Raw genomic sequence first — 18,423 nt, 5'->3', positions numbered from 1 at the left:
TCTAAGTGTTACTCTCTTTCTCTAAATGTTACTGTCTGTCTCTAAGTGTTACTATCCGTCTCTTAAGTGTAACTGTGTCTCTAAGTGTTACTATCTCTATAAGGGGTTTTCTAAGCGTATCTCCTCTGGAACATCATCATAAATTATAAATAGAAGTGTCAGAACAGCACCTCAATGGGGCGGTGTTCTGACACTGGGCTGCACTCTGAGAAAGCAGGACTGTGTGTGTGTGTGTGTGTGTGTGTGTGTGTGTGTGTGTGTGTGTGTGTGTGTGTGTGTGTGTGTGTGTGTGTGTGTGTGTGTGTGTGTGTGTGTGTGTGTGTGTGTGCTGGATGGCTCTCCATAATCTCAATGAATTGGATGCTCTTACAGTGTGGGTGTTTTGGTGTGTGTGTGCGTAGCTGTGTGGGTGTTTTTGTGTGTGTGCGTAGTTGTGTGGGTGTTTTGTCTCTGAAGCAAGCATAGTGATTACTCAGTTACCATGGTTACCAAATGATGCTCAATGGGGAAAACTGCACTTGAAATAAAGACAAAAACATATCTTTATGCTGCACTAGTACCATCTGTGTTGTTCGCGTTACGTGGGTGCTGTAGCAGTGTGTTAGTGTTGTGTTGGTGTTGTAGCAGTGTGTTAGCGTTGTGTTGGTGCTGTAGCAGTGTGTTAGCATTGTGTTGGTGCTGTAGCAGTGTGTTAGCGTTGTGTTGGTGCTGTAGCAGTGTGTTAGCGTTGTATCAGTGTGCTAACAGTGTGTTAGAAGTGCGTTAGCGTTGTGTTCGTGCTGTGGCAGTGTGTTAGCTTTGTGTTAGCGTTGTGTTGGTGATGTAGCGGTGTTTTAGCATAGTGTTAGCGTTGTGTTGGTGCTGTAGCGGTATGTTAGCATTGTGTTAGTATTGTGATAACGATGTGTTAGCATTGTGTTGGTGTTGTAGCAGTGTGTTAGCGTTGTGTTGGTGTGTTAGCGTTGTGTAAGCGTTGTGTTGGTGCTGTATCAGTGTGCTAGCAGTGTGTTAGAAGTTTGTTAGTGTTGTGTTGGTGCTGCTACAGTGTGCTAGCAGTGTGTTAGCATTGTGTTAGTGTTGTGTTGGTGTTGTAGCAGTGTGTTAGCGTGTTTTAGCATTGCGTTAGTGTTGTGTTCGTGCTGTAGCAGTGTGCTAGCAGTGTGTTAGCATTGTGTTAGCGTTGTGTTGGTGCTGTAGCAGTGTGTGTTAGCATTGTTTTATCGTTGTGTTAGCGTTGTGTTATGTAATAGGTCTGAATGCTAGCCCGGCGCGGGGCTTTGTGTTGCTGGCAGCTTGACGAGGGGGCTCTGTCACAATGCATGCTGGGAGCCCAGTAACCATGGGGACCTCCGGTTCTGTCCTGAGAATGTAGAGCAAAAACTGAGTGTATGTCGGAATGTGTGTGTGTGTGTCTCTCTCTCGCTCTCTCTTTCTCTTTCTCTTTCTCTTCTTCTTTTTAATATTAAATGTATGTTGCCAGATTATGTCTATATGAGTGCACACCCCCACACACGTACACACACACACACACACACACACACACACACACACACACACACACACACACACACACACACACACACACACACACACACACACACACACACACACACACACACACACACACACAGTTCTAGAGTATATTTTTAGCCTAGCAACACAAGCTTTAGCCACACTGGTGGTTCAATTTGGAGTGGGTGGACACACACACACACACACACACACACACACACACACACACACACACACACACACACACACACACACACACACACACGCATGCACATATATCCTGAATAAAGGTGCGATGCATCATCACATCCCAGAAATCAGGCTGTGTGTGAAATCACCTTGGACTGTCATGATTCTGTTTCATTGGGACTGCAGAGATACAAGAGTACTGCAGGAGTACTGCAGGGAAGCAGGAGTACTGCAGTGTTACAGGAGTACTGCAGTGAAACAGGAGTACTGCAGGAGTACTGCAGAGATACAGGAGTACTGCAGTGAAACAGGAGTACTGCAGGAGTACTGCAGAGATACAGGAGTACTGCAGTGAAACAGGAGTACTGCAGTGAAACAGAAGTACTGCAGGGGTACTGCAGTGATACAGGAGTACTGCAGTGATACAGGAGTACTGCAGGAGTACTGCAGAGATACAGGAGTACTGCAGTGAAACAGGAGTACTGCAGTGAAACAGGAGTACTGCAGTGAAACAGAAGTACTGCAGGGGTACTGCAGTGATACAGGAGTACTGCAGTGATACAGGAGTACTGCAGGAGTACTTCAGTGATACAGGAGTACTGCAGTAAAACAGGAGTACTGCAGTAATAGTAACCCCATTCATATTCTGCATCGAAGTTTTGATTAATAGCCTTTTATGTCGTAACCATCCAAAGTATACTTGCCACGAGCCAAGAGACTGTGAAACGATGGTGTATGATGGTGTATACGCCAAGAGTTAAAGAAAAGTTTTAAGGAAACATGATTAATGTCATTTAAAGGTCCAATGGCATGCTACTTTATGGATGCTTGTATATAGGTGTTAGTGGGCCCTTAATACAGTATTTTAAGACGTTCAAGAAATTCAGCCTTGGTGCAGAATTACAGCCACTACGAGTCAGTCCCACAATGAGCTTTCCACCAACGTGCTGTTTTTTAAGAGGCGGGTCAAGGTGGAGGGTGGGGGTGTGGCCCTGAGCAGCTTGCGGCCAAGGTACCATGCGCTCGTGTTTACAGTGGATGTATCGCAATGGCGAGGAGCACACAGCTTTTGGCCATGTTCTGCAAAAAATTCTAGAACACTCCGGGTGCTCCGGCAGGAGTCTGGAGCTCTATATCTAAATAATATAATAATATACATATCTATATTGCATAATATATATTATCACGGCCCTAAGCTGTGTGTGCCTCCAGACGATATTATGAATCTCAAACGACTGCGTCGGGTTCTCCGACATCTCTGGTTCTTCCACTTCCACATAAATTTGAAGTAGACTGAACCACGACATGGAGGAGAAAGGGATTGCTGGCAAGTGCCTCCCGCCGGAGCCCCGCTGCCCGCTGCCAAGGCACCACTGTCTTAGAAGCGGGCAGCCGGCAGCGGGCAGCGGGGCTTCGGCGGGAGAAAATCGCGCGAAAAAATCCCTTTCTCCTCCATATCGTGGTTCATGTACTTCAGGGAGTCAAAGCCAAAGTTCCTTTCCCCCAATTCATTCTCAACCTTGGCTGAGATAACCCCCACTACGAGTCTCGTTGTGGAAATACCAGAGACGTCGGAAAACCCGACGTGTTATGCGCCATAACACCAACAGCAGAACGGTTATCCAAATAACAAAGAAGTGTACAACAGTCGTAGCTCATTGTCTCATTGGAAGGCCAGATTTTCTGGGTGGGCAAAGCAAAGAAGGGGAGGTAACCTGTCACCTTATGACGACATATGGGGCCAAATTTGAAATCGGAGCGTCTGAGCTCTCATTTTGCAAAGGGGGAGCAGGATACCAAGTGCTTGTTTTACACCTAACGCCATTAATGTTTAATGTTAGAAAAATGGGACCTTTAAAAGCACTACACTAACCACAATCCTAAAGTCTTGGTTTGGTGGAACTCGCTGTTACCATCGAAACGTTTACCGCCGGTGCGAATTTCAAGCCGTCGATGACTGCTGCCGCTGAACTCGACCGTTGACCACAGAGCCGCCATGATATCCCTCTGGTAGAGATGAGGACCAGTGTCCAAGTAGGTGAAAACCAGTACATATAAACGTCCACCGTCGCTTAGCAACCAGACTCGGCGGGAACCGGCAGACTGAGGGACGAGCGATCGGTGAGAGCAGTTAGGAATGTAGCCTTGAACCATGTCGGTAAAAACACTATCTACAATATATGAAACACTATACACACACCCAAACAAACACAATATATCCACAACTTTTATGAACAATATAAACACAAATTATGATGTAATGTTATAATATATAATAATGACAAGGGTTAAAAGATGCAAGAAGCGCGCTTCAATTGGAAGTCGTCGGAGAAGGTCCGCAATGGATTATGGGAAAAGTAGTTCACTCGTTGAATAATGTGCACAGTCTTCTACCTTTGCATTTTATTCAGTTTTCCAAATTGCTGTTGTCTCTGAATCAATTGTTTTATGTTCCCGAATAATTTGTTGGATAATTGGCTTGGTTCCAGGCTTCAAACTTATATTTTTAAAACAGGAATGCTGTGTTTGATGGATTACTTATGTGTTTTAATTATTTTGTAATGAAATTGACGAATGACTCCAAACGATAGAGGACTAGAGCTGGTCTAAACCTGTCTGGTCCTGGCCTAGATATGGTCTGGCGGCTGGCCCTAGTCTAGTTTTAGTCTAGTCCTGGTCTATATGTGGGCTGGTCCTGGCTTAGAATTGTTGTGGTCCTGGTCTAGATGTGGTCTGGTTCTGGTCTAGACTTGGTCTGTTTGACTGACAGCTCAGGTTCTGGTCTATAGCTGGTCTGTTTGAGTGACAGCTCAGGTCCTGGGGTCTGGTGGTGTAATGTGGGTCTCCTGCCAGAAGGGGGAGATGTCGCCATGTAGCTGAGCCTCTACAGTCACATGCAGGCTAACTAACACACACACACACACACACACACACACACACACACACACACACACACACACACACACACACACACACACACACACACACACACACACACACAAAACCCATACCGGCACACATATATATATATATATATATATATATATATATATATACACAGAACACACTGAGAACACACTGAGAACAGTCAGAATACAATGAGAATACAATGAGAAAACTCGGAACACACTAAGAACACACTGAGAACACACTGAGAACAGTCGAACAGAGAACAGCTGTGTAATGATGGTTTGTGCGTCGCCGGGTCCCACTGACATGGTGGAAGGTTATTTTGGGTCGGGACTCGGGAGAGGCAGCAGCTTGAAGCCCAGCCCCTCTGAACACCTGCTGAGACCCTCACGAGGAGTTACTGGAACCAAACAGGTACTGATGTAAACTCTCTCTCTCTCTCTCTCTCTCTCTCTCTCTCTCTCTCTCTCTCTCTCTCTCTCTCTCTCTCTCTCTCTCTCTCTGGATCAGGGGCGGCCAGCCATCCAACCATCCAGGGCCTGTGTCCTTAGCAACGGTGTCATAGCAACGCCAGCAGCAGCCAGAAGGACAGCGGCGTGGGCGAGGTCGCGGCGAGGTCACGATGACGTCAGTGGAGCCCATGGAGGTCCAGCAGCAGTATGGAGAAGTCAACAACCGCTGGGACGCGGACGACTGGGACAACGAGAACAGCTCCGCGCGTCTCTTCGAGCGCTCGCGCATCAAAGCCCTCGCAGGTAAGGGGGTGCTGCTAGCTCGTTGCTAGGGTGTTGCTAGCTAATTGCTAGCTGGTTGCTAGGGTGTTGCTAGCTGGTTGCTAGGGTGTTGCTAGCTTGTTGCGAGGGTGTTGCTAGCTGGTTGCTAGCTGGTTGCTAGGGAGTTGCTAGGGAGTTGCTAGCTGGTTGCTACGGTGTTGAGCAACGAGCTAGCAACGAGCTGAAGCCACCAGTTTCTCTTGGCTTCATCATGGAACAGGACCATCTGCTGGTCGTGGGAGAGATTACCATTAGCAATCACACACAAGTCATCTCTCATATGTGTGTGCGTGTGTGTGTGTGTGTGTGTGTGTGTTGGTGGGTTGTGTGTGTGTGTGTGTGTAAGGGGGAGGAGGGGGGTTGTGTGTGTGTGTGTGTGTGTGTGTGTCTGTGTGAGGGGGGGGGTTGTGTGTGTGTGTCAGGGTGTTTGTGTGTGGGTGTGTGTTTGTGTGTGGGTGGGTGTTTGTGCTCCACTGTCCTATTTCTTTGATAAATGAATAATTCAGCCAGTGCTCGACCATGCACAAGTGTGTTTTCACACACATGTTCATGGAGGACGTCGGGTCTGAGAGGGTGTCTGTCCCGGGTTGATGACATCACAGCAGCTATTCATAATAACTGAACTATGATGTGGTCTCTGTCAGTCTCTCGTCCTTCTCTCTGTCGATCTCTCTGTCGGTCTCTCTGTCGGTCTCTCCGTCTGTCTGTCTGTCCGTCTCTTTAGTTGGTAGGGTAGTACTCTCAGTGTGTTACTGACTTAAACTACGGCCCTGTTGTTACTGAGCAGGCAACCAGAGATCAGCTGTGACTGTGTGTGTGTGTGTGTGTGTGTTTGTGTGTGTGTGTTAATATGATAGCTTGAGAAATCTAAAACCTCAGATCCCCATGGCAACCCAGCAATATCTCCTTACAGAGGCAGACACGTGTTGAGTGTGTTGGCGTGAGAGAGGGAGAGAGAGAGAGGGAGAGAGAGAGAGAGAGAGAGAGAGAGAGAGAGAGAGAGAGAGAGAGAGAGAGAGAGAGAGAGAGAGTTAGAGAGAGAGAGAGAGAGAGAGAGAGAGAGAGAGAGAGAGAGAGAGAGAGAGAGAGAGAGAGAGAGAGAGAGAGAGAGAGAGATGTTTTAGCGACGGTAAGAGCAGCCATGTTGTCATAGAGAGGGACTTTGTGTATGGAACCCAGCCGGTATCCATGGAGACGGCTCCTCAGTGAAGGGGACCTCGGAGCGTTCCGGAACCACCCGCGGTACCCTGACCCCTGGTCCCATTCACCACATCAGACGTTGAGACCGGTCTTTAGACGCTCTGACTGGTGAAAGGCTCCATTTTGTCTCCTCCGGCCCCCCCAGCCTCCCCCTGACCCTCAGGCCGGACCACAGACAGGCTCCTGGACCAAAGACAGGGTCCTGGACCACAGACAGGGACCTGGACCACAGACAGGCTCCTGGACCAAAGACAGGGTCCTGGACCACAGACAGGGACCTGGACCACAGACAGGGTCCTGGACCACAGACAGGGTCCTGGACCACAGACAGGGTCCTGGACCACAGACAGGGACCTGGACCACAGACAGGGTCTTACCAGCTGGGCCGGTCTAGAGGATCTGGGTTCTGTTGGGTCCGTTTAGGTCCTGTTGGGTCCTGTTGGGTCCTGTTGGGTCCTGTTGGGTCGGGAGACCCCCCAGAGGGGTCTGTGTTGGTCCTGACACCTCACAGATGTAGCTACCAGTACCTAGAGACCAGCGGGGCCGGACTCTCCCCACCCATCCCTCCTGATGCCCTGTAGTGACCAACCTGTACTCAATGAGACATCTGTCAGCACAGGAACTCCATATATAGGCGTCATAATGGATGTGGGAGTGGCCTCCATAGATCTTTTCTCCGGGACGGTGGAGGCTATAGTGGGAAGCTACAAAAAGATCCACAGAGTGCGGATAGCCTAGGCTAGCTGACACCTGAATCCACCGGTCGATCCACCAGGAGCTCAGACCACAGCAGTCTGTACACACAAACACACACACACTTACACAGACACACACACGCACGCCAGGAGAGCAGTCTACATTCTCTGCATTCCTCCAACAGCTCCTAAGGACAGGAAGTGCCCCTCCCCACGGAGAGCGAGGTCATGGTTCAGTTGTTTGGGTGGAGCTGGGGGAGAGAGAGGGAGAGAGAGAGAGAGATGAAATGTAGAAGACCAGTGTCACATGGTGGACCAGCATGTCATCGGTCTTCATGGAGACTCTTCGACATAACTTCACGCAACCAGACTGACACACACAACCACACACACACAACCAGACACACAACCAGACCCACACACACAACAATGCACACACACAGAGTGAGGAAGAACAGGGGGAGGAGAAGCAGAGGGAGGAGGAGGAGCAGGGGGAGGAAGAACAGGGGGGAGGAGGAGCAGAGGGAGGAGGAGGAGCAGGGGGAGGAAGAACAGGGGGGAGGAGGAGCAGAGGGAGGAGGAGTAGGAGCAGAGGGAGGAGGAGGAGGAGCAGAGGGAGGAGGAGCAGGCTGAGCCTGGGGGGGACCACGAGGAGAGCTCATGGTGAAGAGTAGGATGAAGAGCAGGGGCATGTGAGATGTTGGACCGCTGTGTGGATAGAGGGCTTGGTGTTATCCTTCTGTCAGGTTCGTCTCCCTGACCTCTGACCTCTTGTCATTCTCAGCATTGTGTAAAACAATAGAAAGTATGTATGACAATGCGCACAAACAGGATGTTGTGCAGGAAACAGACTAGAATATTCTATAATAGTATCTGATTGGGAGTTCCTCACTCACTGTCTCTGTCTCTTTCATACTTTCTCTTTCTTACTCTCTCTGCTCTCACTCTTTTATACTCTCTCTTTCTCTCTTTCTCTGTCTCTCACTCTTTTATAGTCTCTCTCTTTCTCTATTTCTCTGTCTTTCACTCTTTTATACTCCCTCTCTGTCTCTCCCTCTCTCTCTTTCTCTGTACTACTCCTTGTCACTCTCTCTCTCTCTCTCTTACTCTGTCTCTCTCTCTTTGTCTGTTTCTCTCGGTTTCCCTTTCTCTCCCTCCTCCTCCTCTGCTCCACCCATTATTCTAATGAGAAGGGGTGGGGGGCAGGGCTGTGATTGGCTGTCAGGGCTGAGGCCCCTCCCCGCTCCTCTGGGGTAGACTGGGAGGTGTGAACTGTTTCAAACGCTGCACCGCACCGCAGACCTCCTCGTCCTGCCGTCTGTCCTGCTGCCGTCTGTCCTCTGTCGCTGCGCCGCCGGGCAGGGAGGGTGGTGCATACAGGAGGGTGGTGCATACAGGAGGGTGGTGCATACAGGAGGGTGGTGGGGATGAACGGAGCACTGAGCACTCAGCAGACAGAGAGTGAAAGGGACAGACAGACAGAGAGAAGGACAGACGGAGAGAGAGAGAGAGAGGGACAGACAGACCGAGGGAGTGAGAGAGAGAGAGAGACAGAGAGAGAGACAGAGAGATAGAGAGAGAGGGAGGTAGAGAGAGAGAGGGACAGACAGAGAGAGAGAGAGAGAGAGAGAGAGAGAGAGAGAGAGACAGAGAGAGAGAGAGAGAGAGAGAGAGAGAGAGAGGGACAGACAGACAGAGGGAGAGAGAGAGAGAGAGAGAGAGAGAGAGAGAGAGAGAGAGAGAGAGAGAGAGAGAGAGAGAGAGAGAGAGAGAGAGACAGAGAGAGAGAGAGACAGAGAGAGAGAGAGAGAGAGAGAGAGAGAGAGGGACAGACAGACAGAGGGAGAGAGAGAGAGAGACATGCAGCTGAGTCTGCAGTAAGACTGCTCCGGTCACCAGAGAGGAGAGCGATCGTGTTCCTATCCCTCCTGCGTCGGGACGTCCTGGATTAGAGGCTCCTGGTTGTGCGCTGACACCATGGAGCTACAGAGTCCCCTCTCCCCCACGCCCGACTACCCGGGCCCTCTGGCCCCCGCCGGCCTGGGCCCCTCCCCGGCACACAGCCCCTGCAGGAGCCCCACGGCCGGCTCGACCCAGTCGGCCTTCAGCTACGCCCAGCTGGAGGGCCGCTTCAAACAACTGCAAGGTAGGAGAGCATTCGGGTCCCGCTCCCTCCGAGAGAACGGCGGGCTCTGAACCCATGAGGTAAAAGGTCAGGCCCGATGATCACACCGAGTGTTGTTACAACGCCCGGCCTCTTCCTGAGAGATCTGGTCCTGAAGGTTTACCTCCTGGGGTCCGAGGTCCGGAGCGGAGAAGCTCTATGATCGTATTAACGTTCCTAAAGGGTTCTAGACGTTATCGAGGGGAGCTCCTTGTCTCGTTGTCTCGTTCCAATCGGCTCCTCTTCTGCTCTGTCTCCTAAAATGGTTTTTTTCTGTTGACAAAGTTTCCGTTTTAGGGGAAAATGTGAAACGAAAACTTGAGGACTCTAGCGAACATCTCGTGTGTTTTGAGTCATCTGGGAAGCGTTTTATTCAATGCCACTATTGTTGGATCTCTTACACACGAGGAAACACTGGTGAACAATGTGTTACAGCTAGAAGAGAGCATCCATACTGTGGGACATGTTCCAGATAGGAGAGATCCTCCATACTGTTGGATATGATCCGGATAGGAGAGATCCTCCATACTGTTGGATATGATCCGGATAGGAGAGATCATCCATACTGTTGGCCATGTTCCAGACTGTGTCTCTAAAGTTGACGGTGCAAAAAAATGTGTGTGGCGTGTGGGAACCATTGGTGTTGTAGTTCTTAAAGGCTGGTCGCTCCACTTAAAGAAGAAGCAGTTTTAATTTGCTGAGAGGAAGGAAGGAGGATGAAAGAGGAGAAGAGGCCAGCGACAGACACTGGGCAGGAACTCCTGAAACATTGATGATGAGGAGGAGGAGGAGCAGGGGAGGGGATGAAAAAGAAAGGGGAAGCTAGGATGTAAACACCTAGAAAGTAAACGTGTTTTGATGAATGATTTCTCTCCGTTTTTTGGGATTATCCCTGTGGTACAGTTGGGTTAGCTAAACTAATCTGTGTGGTTAGGGTTAGCTAAACTAATCTGCGTGGTAAGGGTTGGCTCAACTAATCTGTGTGGTTAGAGTTAGCTAAACTAATCTGTGTGGTTAGGGTTAGGGTTAGCTAAAACTAATCTGTTTAGCTAACCTCCCCAGGGCACCCCATGCGTCTCCACTGATTGGAGGCCACGCCCTTGTGAGGGCGGGTCTTGCAGGTCTCCCGTCTTTCGTGTGCAGTTGATTTTCTTGGCGTGCTTGGTGGTGTCAGCCGTTCCGGGAGCGCTGGAATCGGTAGCCTGTTCAGTCGGAACCGGAACCCTGTCGCCGTCCAGAGAGATCCGCCTCTTCGTGGAGTTCTCTCCCCTGATTGGATAAAGAGGGAACGGGATACACAGTGCTCACTGCCCCTGAGGTCCCCTAGGCGCCCTGTTTCAGGCTGCGCCGTCCCTTCTGTGTAGGTCTGGGTGAACCGTGTCAGCGCTCTGGTTGGGTGAGGTCCTCTCTGGACTTAGGACCTGTGGAGTGTCCCTGCCCATCATGATTCTATATTCCCTCTGTGATCTCAAGCTGTGGTGCGTCAGACTGGAGAATGTCTCGAGTAGCAGTGACTATGGGCTGTTCGCAGAGATGGCTTACTGTTATTTTCCACCTCTGACTTTAAGGGGAAAAATCTTTCACCCTGGTTCTCTAATTATAAAAGATGTTATAATGTAAAGGCATCTGAAAATTGCCTTCAGATAACAGATGCTTGCATTGTTGAGAACCAAACTCTACCCGGGGCCAAACGAGGACCAGTAGAACCAAACACTATAGGGGCTAAACGATGCCCAGTAGAACAAACTCTACAGGGGCCAAACACGGCCCAGTAGAACAAACTGTACAGGGGCCAAACAAGGCCCAGTAGAACAAACTGTACAGGGGCCAAACAAGGCCCAGTAGAACAAACTGTACAGGGGCCAAACAAGGCCCAGTAGAACAAACTCTACAGGGGCCAAACAAGGCCCAGTAGAACAAACTCTACAGGGGCCAAACAAGGCCCAGTAGAACAAACTCTACAGGGGCCAAACGAGGCCCAGTAGAACAAACTCTACAAGGGCCAAACGAAGCCTAGTAGAACCAAACCCTACAGGGGCCAAACGAAGCCTAGTAGAACCAAACCCTACAGGGGCCAAACGAAGCCTAGTAGAACCAAACTCTACAGGGGCCAAACGAAGCCTAGTAGAACCAAACTCTACAGGGGCCAACAACAGGACTGACCAGTCATGTTAACAACAGCCCGGCTGCACTCCGCTGAAGACAGAACTCATTACTGGGTGATGTTATTGGACTCACATTCAACACCTCAGCTCTCACCACCATATGTCATCCATGTCCTACTTTCAGACTGGGAGGAAGCAGAACGCGCCCCTCTAGTCCCCTCCAGTCTGTGGAGGAACACGACTGAGACAACATCTGCTGTTATTCACTTTGATTTCCATAAATATGCCGAAGATTGTAAAGTTTGAAAATCACTCACGCTCCGGAGAATGCAAGAACAATGACCAGGCATTCCATGTGTGTGTGTGTTTGTGTGTGTGTGTGTGTGTGTTTGTGTGTGTGTGTGTGTATGTGTGTGTGTGTGTGTCTGTAGGATAAAGAGGTCTTTGATGATGGGAGCTCTGTTCAGTAGCGCCTGCTGGTGTTTACTGTACACTGCAGTGTGGAGCTACTGAGAGCCAACATGATAAAGTCATTCAGCTTTCATCTTACTAGAAGATACATCAGTAAGGGTCAGAGTGGGGATTGTCGTGTTCTTGTTGAAAGTAGCTCAAAACGGGTCGCTTTTAACTCCCTTTATTTGTTAAAGTATTTCGGTATGGTAACTATGAAGCAAAAGGGAGGGAATTGTATCTAACACGCGTGGAGAAAAATACCGTAGAGCTACTTCAAGCCCCGGGGCTGGGCCCCGAGGCTCTCAACGGGTCTGCCTATGTTTCTGACCTCATCTGGCTCCGGGGCTGCGCTTGTATCAAGTAGGTGTTGCCTATGTGAAGGAGGCGGGGCCTATGTGAAGTAGGCGTGGCCTATGTGACGTCTTAGCTCCGTCCTCCGCGTCTGTCTTAAAGATGCTTCCTTCTGTGGCTGGGGTAGATATTACAGCTTGTATGTTTGATCTTTCTCCCTTGTGGCTGTGTGTAGTAATTACAGCTTATGTGCTTAATTTACGTAACAGGATGTACCTGGGGTTGGGTTCAGAGGTCCGAGTTAGTATGTGCCTGGGGTTAGGGTCAGAGGTCAGAGTTAGGATGTTCTGGTGTTAGGGTCAGAGTTAGGTGATGTATACTTGGTTTTCAAACAGTTTCAGATATATCCTGTATGTAGGGTTAGTGTTAGGGTGAACAAGGGTCTCCAGTATATCCATAGCTCCTGGCAGAACACATGAGGGCATGATCACACACACACACACACACACACACCCCCCCCTCCCCCTCCACCCCCCCATCCCCCCACACACACACACACATACACACATTCATACACACATTCAATATGAGTGTGTGTGTAGGCATTCTTGAGTGAGAAGGAAATGTCTTAAGTGTCCGAAAGTGTGCAAATGTCACTTGAATGGTAACTAATGCCACACACGCACACAAAAACACACGCACACACACACACAAACACAGCAACACACCCTTTTTTCTAAACATGTTTTTATTTGAGAAAATGAGCATTGGTCACAGATATTCAACGTCATATTTCTTATGATCTTTCCCCCCCACCCGCCCCCAAAATGCTGCCAGTGCAAAAAGAATGAAGAAAAAAAACAGTGAGAATAAATTTGAAAGGCACACCTCAAATGTTACACTGAAAAGGTTACAAGCATGAATATATACAAGATTAAAATAATAATAATACAATTATATACATGACAAAATAAAATAATAAATAAATAAGAGAGAAAGTGGATATTCAAGACAGTACAAGGATTGGATTGGATTGGTGCAGAGTACAACAAAATGAGGTTTTGTGACCAAGTAGTTGGCATTTGCCTTCTGTGATTATCACTACACAGGTTTTCTGAGGTCCCTGAGTCTCCAAGGAGGAACAAGCGCAAGAGGATTTATTCCTGCTTGAATTTCAGTTTTGTGGGAGGATGTCAAGTTTCTCAAAATAAAGTAGTAGAGGGGCCCAAGTATCATGGAATTTTTGGGTCGGCCCTCTGATGCAATATTTTATCTTTTCTAGCTTAAGGAATATAATCAGGTCTTTCATACAGGAGGAGGTTTTGCTTGGATGTGCTGATTTCCACTCCAACAGGATTCTTCTCCGGGCCAGGAGAGTTCAAAAAGGAATCACATTTTTAATTTTATTTGTGGTTGATATACCGTCCCCTGGAACGCCAAATATAGCCATTTCAGCACTGGGTTGATATCTCTGCTAAAGGCTCAGGTAAAGTTTGAAATATCGTAGTCCAAAAATTATACAGTTTATGACAGGACCAGATCATATGGGTCAGGTCGGCCTTAGCTATATGACAACGTTCACATGTTTCACTTACATTAGGATATATCCTAGAGAGTCTGACTCTACTATAATGGATTCAATGGAGAACCTTGAACTGAATCAAGCCAAGGCGAGCACATGATGTTGACCCATTTACTTTATAAAATGCACCATCCCAGGTTGCATCAGAGATCTTTGTTCTTCCACCCAATCTGCTCTGATCTTATCGAGCGTTACTTTATTGAGTGATTTGATACTATTAGAGATTTTTGAGATGAGACCCCTATGGTGCGTGGAAATTTGCAGAATGATATCTATTCCTTTTTTTTTAGGTAAATTAGGGAAGCATGGGCAGAAGGCAGGGCTGGCGCCCGGCATAGGCGACCTAGGCGATTGCCTAGGGCGGCAAATGTGTCGGGAATTAATAAAAATATACGAAACGAGCGAAATGAAACCAAACATGCTCCGAAACGGAACGGAAAAGGGAGGGGGCGCGGGATTAATTGTTAGGGCGCACTGAAACCCGCCCCCCCCCCCGCTCGGAAGCCCTGTCCAGAAAGTCCATTCATTCCTATGTGATTCTCCGTAATGTCCGTTTTTCCTCCAAGACTCCTCCCCTCCGTAAAATTTCTGTCCGGTATGTCCGTAATATCCGTTCAAAAAATTTAACTTTCGCCGTCGTTTTACGGAGATACCGTATGAAAGTTTTTATGTTTTTCACAAAACATGTAAGTAGGCCTACCTGGCAGGCCAAACTCCTCGCCGATCTCTTTCCAAGCCTGGTTGGTTTTGTTTTTATCTCTGTATATGTCGATCCTCATGTTCCAAGTACCGGTCTCCTAAAAACGGCCATTATCATACGCTCCCCCATCTTTTGTCCGTAAATAAATTCATGTCCGGACGTAAAACACTAGCGACTCCTTCCGTAAATTTACGGAATCACGGATACGAAAAACATACGGATGTGGAAACGAAAACATGTTCTAAATACCTGTGTTTTCAAAGCTATTTGAATTATTTTACACATTTTAAACGTCTCTGATCATAATTTTAAAACATTTGAAACATATCTTTTTGTCCATTTTGCTAAAGTTAGCCAGCAATATTATTTTCTAGGGCTGTCCCCGACTCTGAATTTTCTGAGTCGAATCAGATCCGCCTTTTCAGTCCGGAGATACAGTCCACAGAGATGGCACATAGAGATGGCACATAACTAAAACTCTCCACATGCCCCGACTTATAGTGGTTTTCACCTCTTTCTATGCTTTTATCCTTGCCTTGAAAAAAAGTGGTGAAGTGGAGCAGAGAGATCGCCATCTCTGTGCTGAGTTCAAAGTGCGGGTGGGGTGACGTATATCATATGCGTCGAGAGCAGCAAAGAGCTGTAGTTCACAAAGCGGCCTCACATAAAACCTAAAATTAAACTTCTTCACGAAAATCTGTAGTTTTCTTTGCATGAAAAATTATAATTTAAATCCACAAACAACATATGTGTAATCCAGGGCATATAAAGACTGGGACCAGAAAATAATTATTTTCTCTCCATTGACACCCATTCATATTTTTCGATCTCATAGGTCCCATGAGCTCTGCCGGAAGGGGCGCGACTTCGCCACTCTATTCGGCGGGGTTTGTTTACCGGCGTTGCTATGGTGACCTAAATTATTATAAGCAACTGAAAACGATGCCGGTTTGAAACTAAAACTGTGATTCTGAAAAAAGTAAAAATGCTATCAAAATTCTGTTTCGATAGTATTGAAGATACAAGTGTGTAGATTTCTTTAATGGTTTTAACGATGATAAACGGCTGAACAAGGAATGGGTTACGATGTCTAGAAGTAGGTGTATCAGAATGGGCAGACGTCTTCAATGAAAACAGCTGAAAACAAAGCGGTATGAAACTAAAACTGTGATTCTGATGAGATTTTTAATGATATCGAAATTCTGTTTAGATATTATTGAAGATACAAGTGTGTAGATTTGTTAAATGGTTTGCACGAAGATAAACGGTTGAAAACTGATTTAGTTATGTTACTTCTACAGTTGAAGTACGACTGATGATTTGAATCATCGACTTTCAGGTTTTTTTTCGGGTTTATTTTTTTCTCACGTCGCGCCCCCCCTGAAGAACTCTGGCGCCCCCCAGGGGGGGCGCGCCCCACAGTTTGAAAACCACTGTGCTAGATACTTCTGCCAGGGCTTCAGTAACAGGGAGTCATTGCTGCAAATTGGTTGGGACTAGTTTGGACTGGTTGCAAGGGGTTTGACTGGTTGGTAATGGTTATAATCGGTTGGGACTGGTTGATGTCCTGTTCTGGAGGAGTTCCCGCCTGTCTTGTGGTCGTTGTGGTTACAGGAGTGTCTCAGAGGGTCTAAAGGGAAGTCCTGCGGGAGATGAGGAATGCCAAAAACTCTCTCTCTCGCTCTCTCTCTCTCTCTCTCTAATAGAAGACGGCTGGTCATCGAATCTCTATTTGCAATGTCTGCACGACCAACAGAACTGACACACAGGCACATGCACACACACGCACGCGCACACACACACACACACACACACACACACACACACACACACACACACACACACACACACACACACACACACACACACACACACACACACACACACACACACACACACACACACACACACACACAGACTCCTCTGTCTTCATGTTTCCAGGCTGTTTGTTGGCGGGTCTGCTCAGCTGATCTCAGCTGCAAAGCTCTTAATGTTCCAATCGAGTAAACATCTTTCTCCTCCTCTTCCTCGCCCTCCTCCCGGTTTCCCTCTCTCTGAGGGAGGCAGAGAGGAGGTGACCATTTAAACCCGGGCCTCTGTGTGTCTTCTCCAGACAGAAGAGCTGGTGGAACTCAGATCTGATATTTTGTCATTGCAACCTTGACTCCCCACTCAGACTTGTGTCAGACACAAAGAGTTTGTGTGTTTGTGTGTGTGTGTGTGTGTGTGTGTGTGTGTGTGTGTGTGTGTGTGTGTGTGTGTGTGTGTGTGTGTGTGTGTGTGTGTGTGTGTGTGTGTGTGCGGTGGGAGTGTGTGAGAGGGTTTTGTTGAAGGCAATTAATTATCACATGATAAGCAGGCGCTGAGCAGTCTCCTCTGTCTATGCAGCAGTCTGACCTAACAATGCTTTCTATTCTGAACTGTTTGCGTTTTGCTGGTAGTTTAATCTCTCTATCAGACAAACAGAACCCCTTACACACACACAGCACACACACAGCACACACAGCACACACACACACACACACACACACACACACACACACACACACACACACACACACACACACACACACACACACACACACACACTTCCTTCTGTGGAATCAGCAGGAAGGGTAATCGAATCTGAGAGTAAGAGAAAGAGATAATGGCTCCATTCCAAATGTCTTGTCCTCATGCTCATTCACTACTGCTTCAAGCTAATGAGCAGTAGGAATCGGTAGTGGAAGATGAGCAGGAGGAGAGGAGCAGGAGGGCGCAAACTGATCCTCCACACCAGTGACTATGCAGAATGAGTAGATCACAAGGCTGAACTAGGCAAAGTGAGTGGGTCACTAGGCAGAGTATGGTGACCACTAGGCAGAGTGAGTAGATCACTAGTCAGACTGAGTAGATCACTAGGCAGAGTGAATAGATCACTAGGCAGGTACGTGATTCCTCTTCATGTTTGCATGCGTGTGTGTGTGTGTGTGTGTGTGTGTGTGTGTTAGGAGTGTGTGTGTGTGTGTGTGTGTGTGTGTGTGTGTGTGTGTGTGTGTGTGTGTGTGTGTGTGTGTTTCCAGACACAGGAAACCTCTCCCATACACATTATCCTTCCAAGGAACAATAGAGTTAGAAGATTCACAGAAAACAGACCCACACACCTGTCATGTCCAGGAAGTAATGTGTTACAGCATTGTGTGTGTGGTGTGTGTTTGTGTGTGTGTGAGACAATGTGTGTGTTTATTCACCATAGCGATGTCTTCTGGCTTCTACACAGGATATTATTAATGTCTGATATACATCTTATAAACCTTTGTTTTTCTCTCCGGTGTGTGTGTGTGTGTGTGTGTGTGTGTGTGTGTGTGTGTGTGTGTGTGTGTGTGTGTGTGTGTGTGTGTGTGTGTGTGTGTGTGTGTGTGTGTGTGTGTGTGTGTGTGTGTGTGTGTGTGTGTGTGTGTAGATGAGCGGGAGGCAGTCCAGAAGAAGACCTTCACTAAGTGGGTGAACTCCCACCTCTCCAGGGTTTCCTGCCGCATCACAGACCTTTACCTCGACCTGCGCGATGGACGCTCCCTCATCAAGCTCCTGGAGGTGCTGTCTGGGGAGCGGCTGGTGAGACACGCACACACGCAGGCACACACACGCATGCAAGCAACGCACTCACACACCTCTAACACACACGCACACACACTCACACGCATACACACACGCACTATATTAATAATAATCCATGATGAGCAGGTTATAACTATTAATAATTATACATGATGCACTGGTTATTCTAACTATATGAATAATAATGCATGATGAACAGGTTATTCTAACTAGAATAATATTATTAATATATGAACGATGACCTATATTAAT

The 18,423-nt window shown here is 47.8% G+C and overlaps 1 protein-coding gene across 2 annotated transcripts in view; it reads left to right on the top strand.

The window, feature by feature from the left end:
• Positions 1 to 18,423, top strand: part of LOC115559640 (spectrin beta chain, non-erythrocytic 1) — a 53,234-nt gene that overhangs the window by 4,724 nt on the left and 30,087 nt on the right. Inside the window, exons 2-3 of one of the 2 annotated variants that reach the window (XM_030378615.1) lie at positions 5,122 to 5,366; positions 18,017 to 18,168. In XM_030378615.1, the coding sequence (XP_030234475.1) occupies positions 5,234 to 5,366; positions 18,017 to 18,168 (285 nt within the window). In that variant the 5' untranslated portion in view covers positions 5,122 to 5,233. Of the gene's footprint in view, positions 1 to 5,121; positions 5,367 to 9,028; positions 9,426 to 18,016; positions 18,169 to 18,423 lie in introns of those variants that run through there. The other variant, XM_030378614.1, reaches the window with a different exon arrangement.

Source organism: Gadus morhua, chromosome 15 (assembly GCF_902167405.1).
Source record: "Gadus morhua chromosome 15, gadMor3.0, whole genome shotgun sequence".
NCBI classification, from domain to species: Eukaryota; Metazoa; Chordata; class Actinopteri; order Gadiformes; family Gadidae; genus Gadus; species Gadus morhua.
This window is presented reverse-complemented; position numbering and strand designations above follow the sequence as displayed.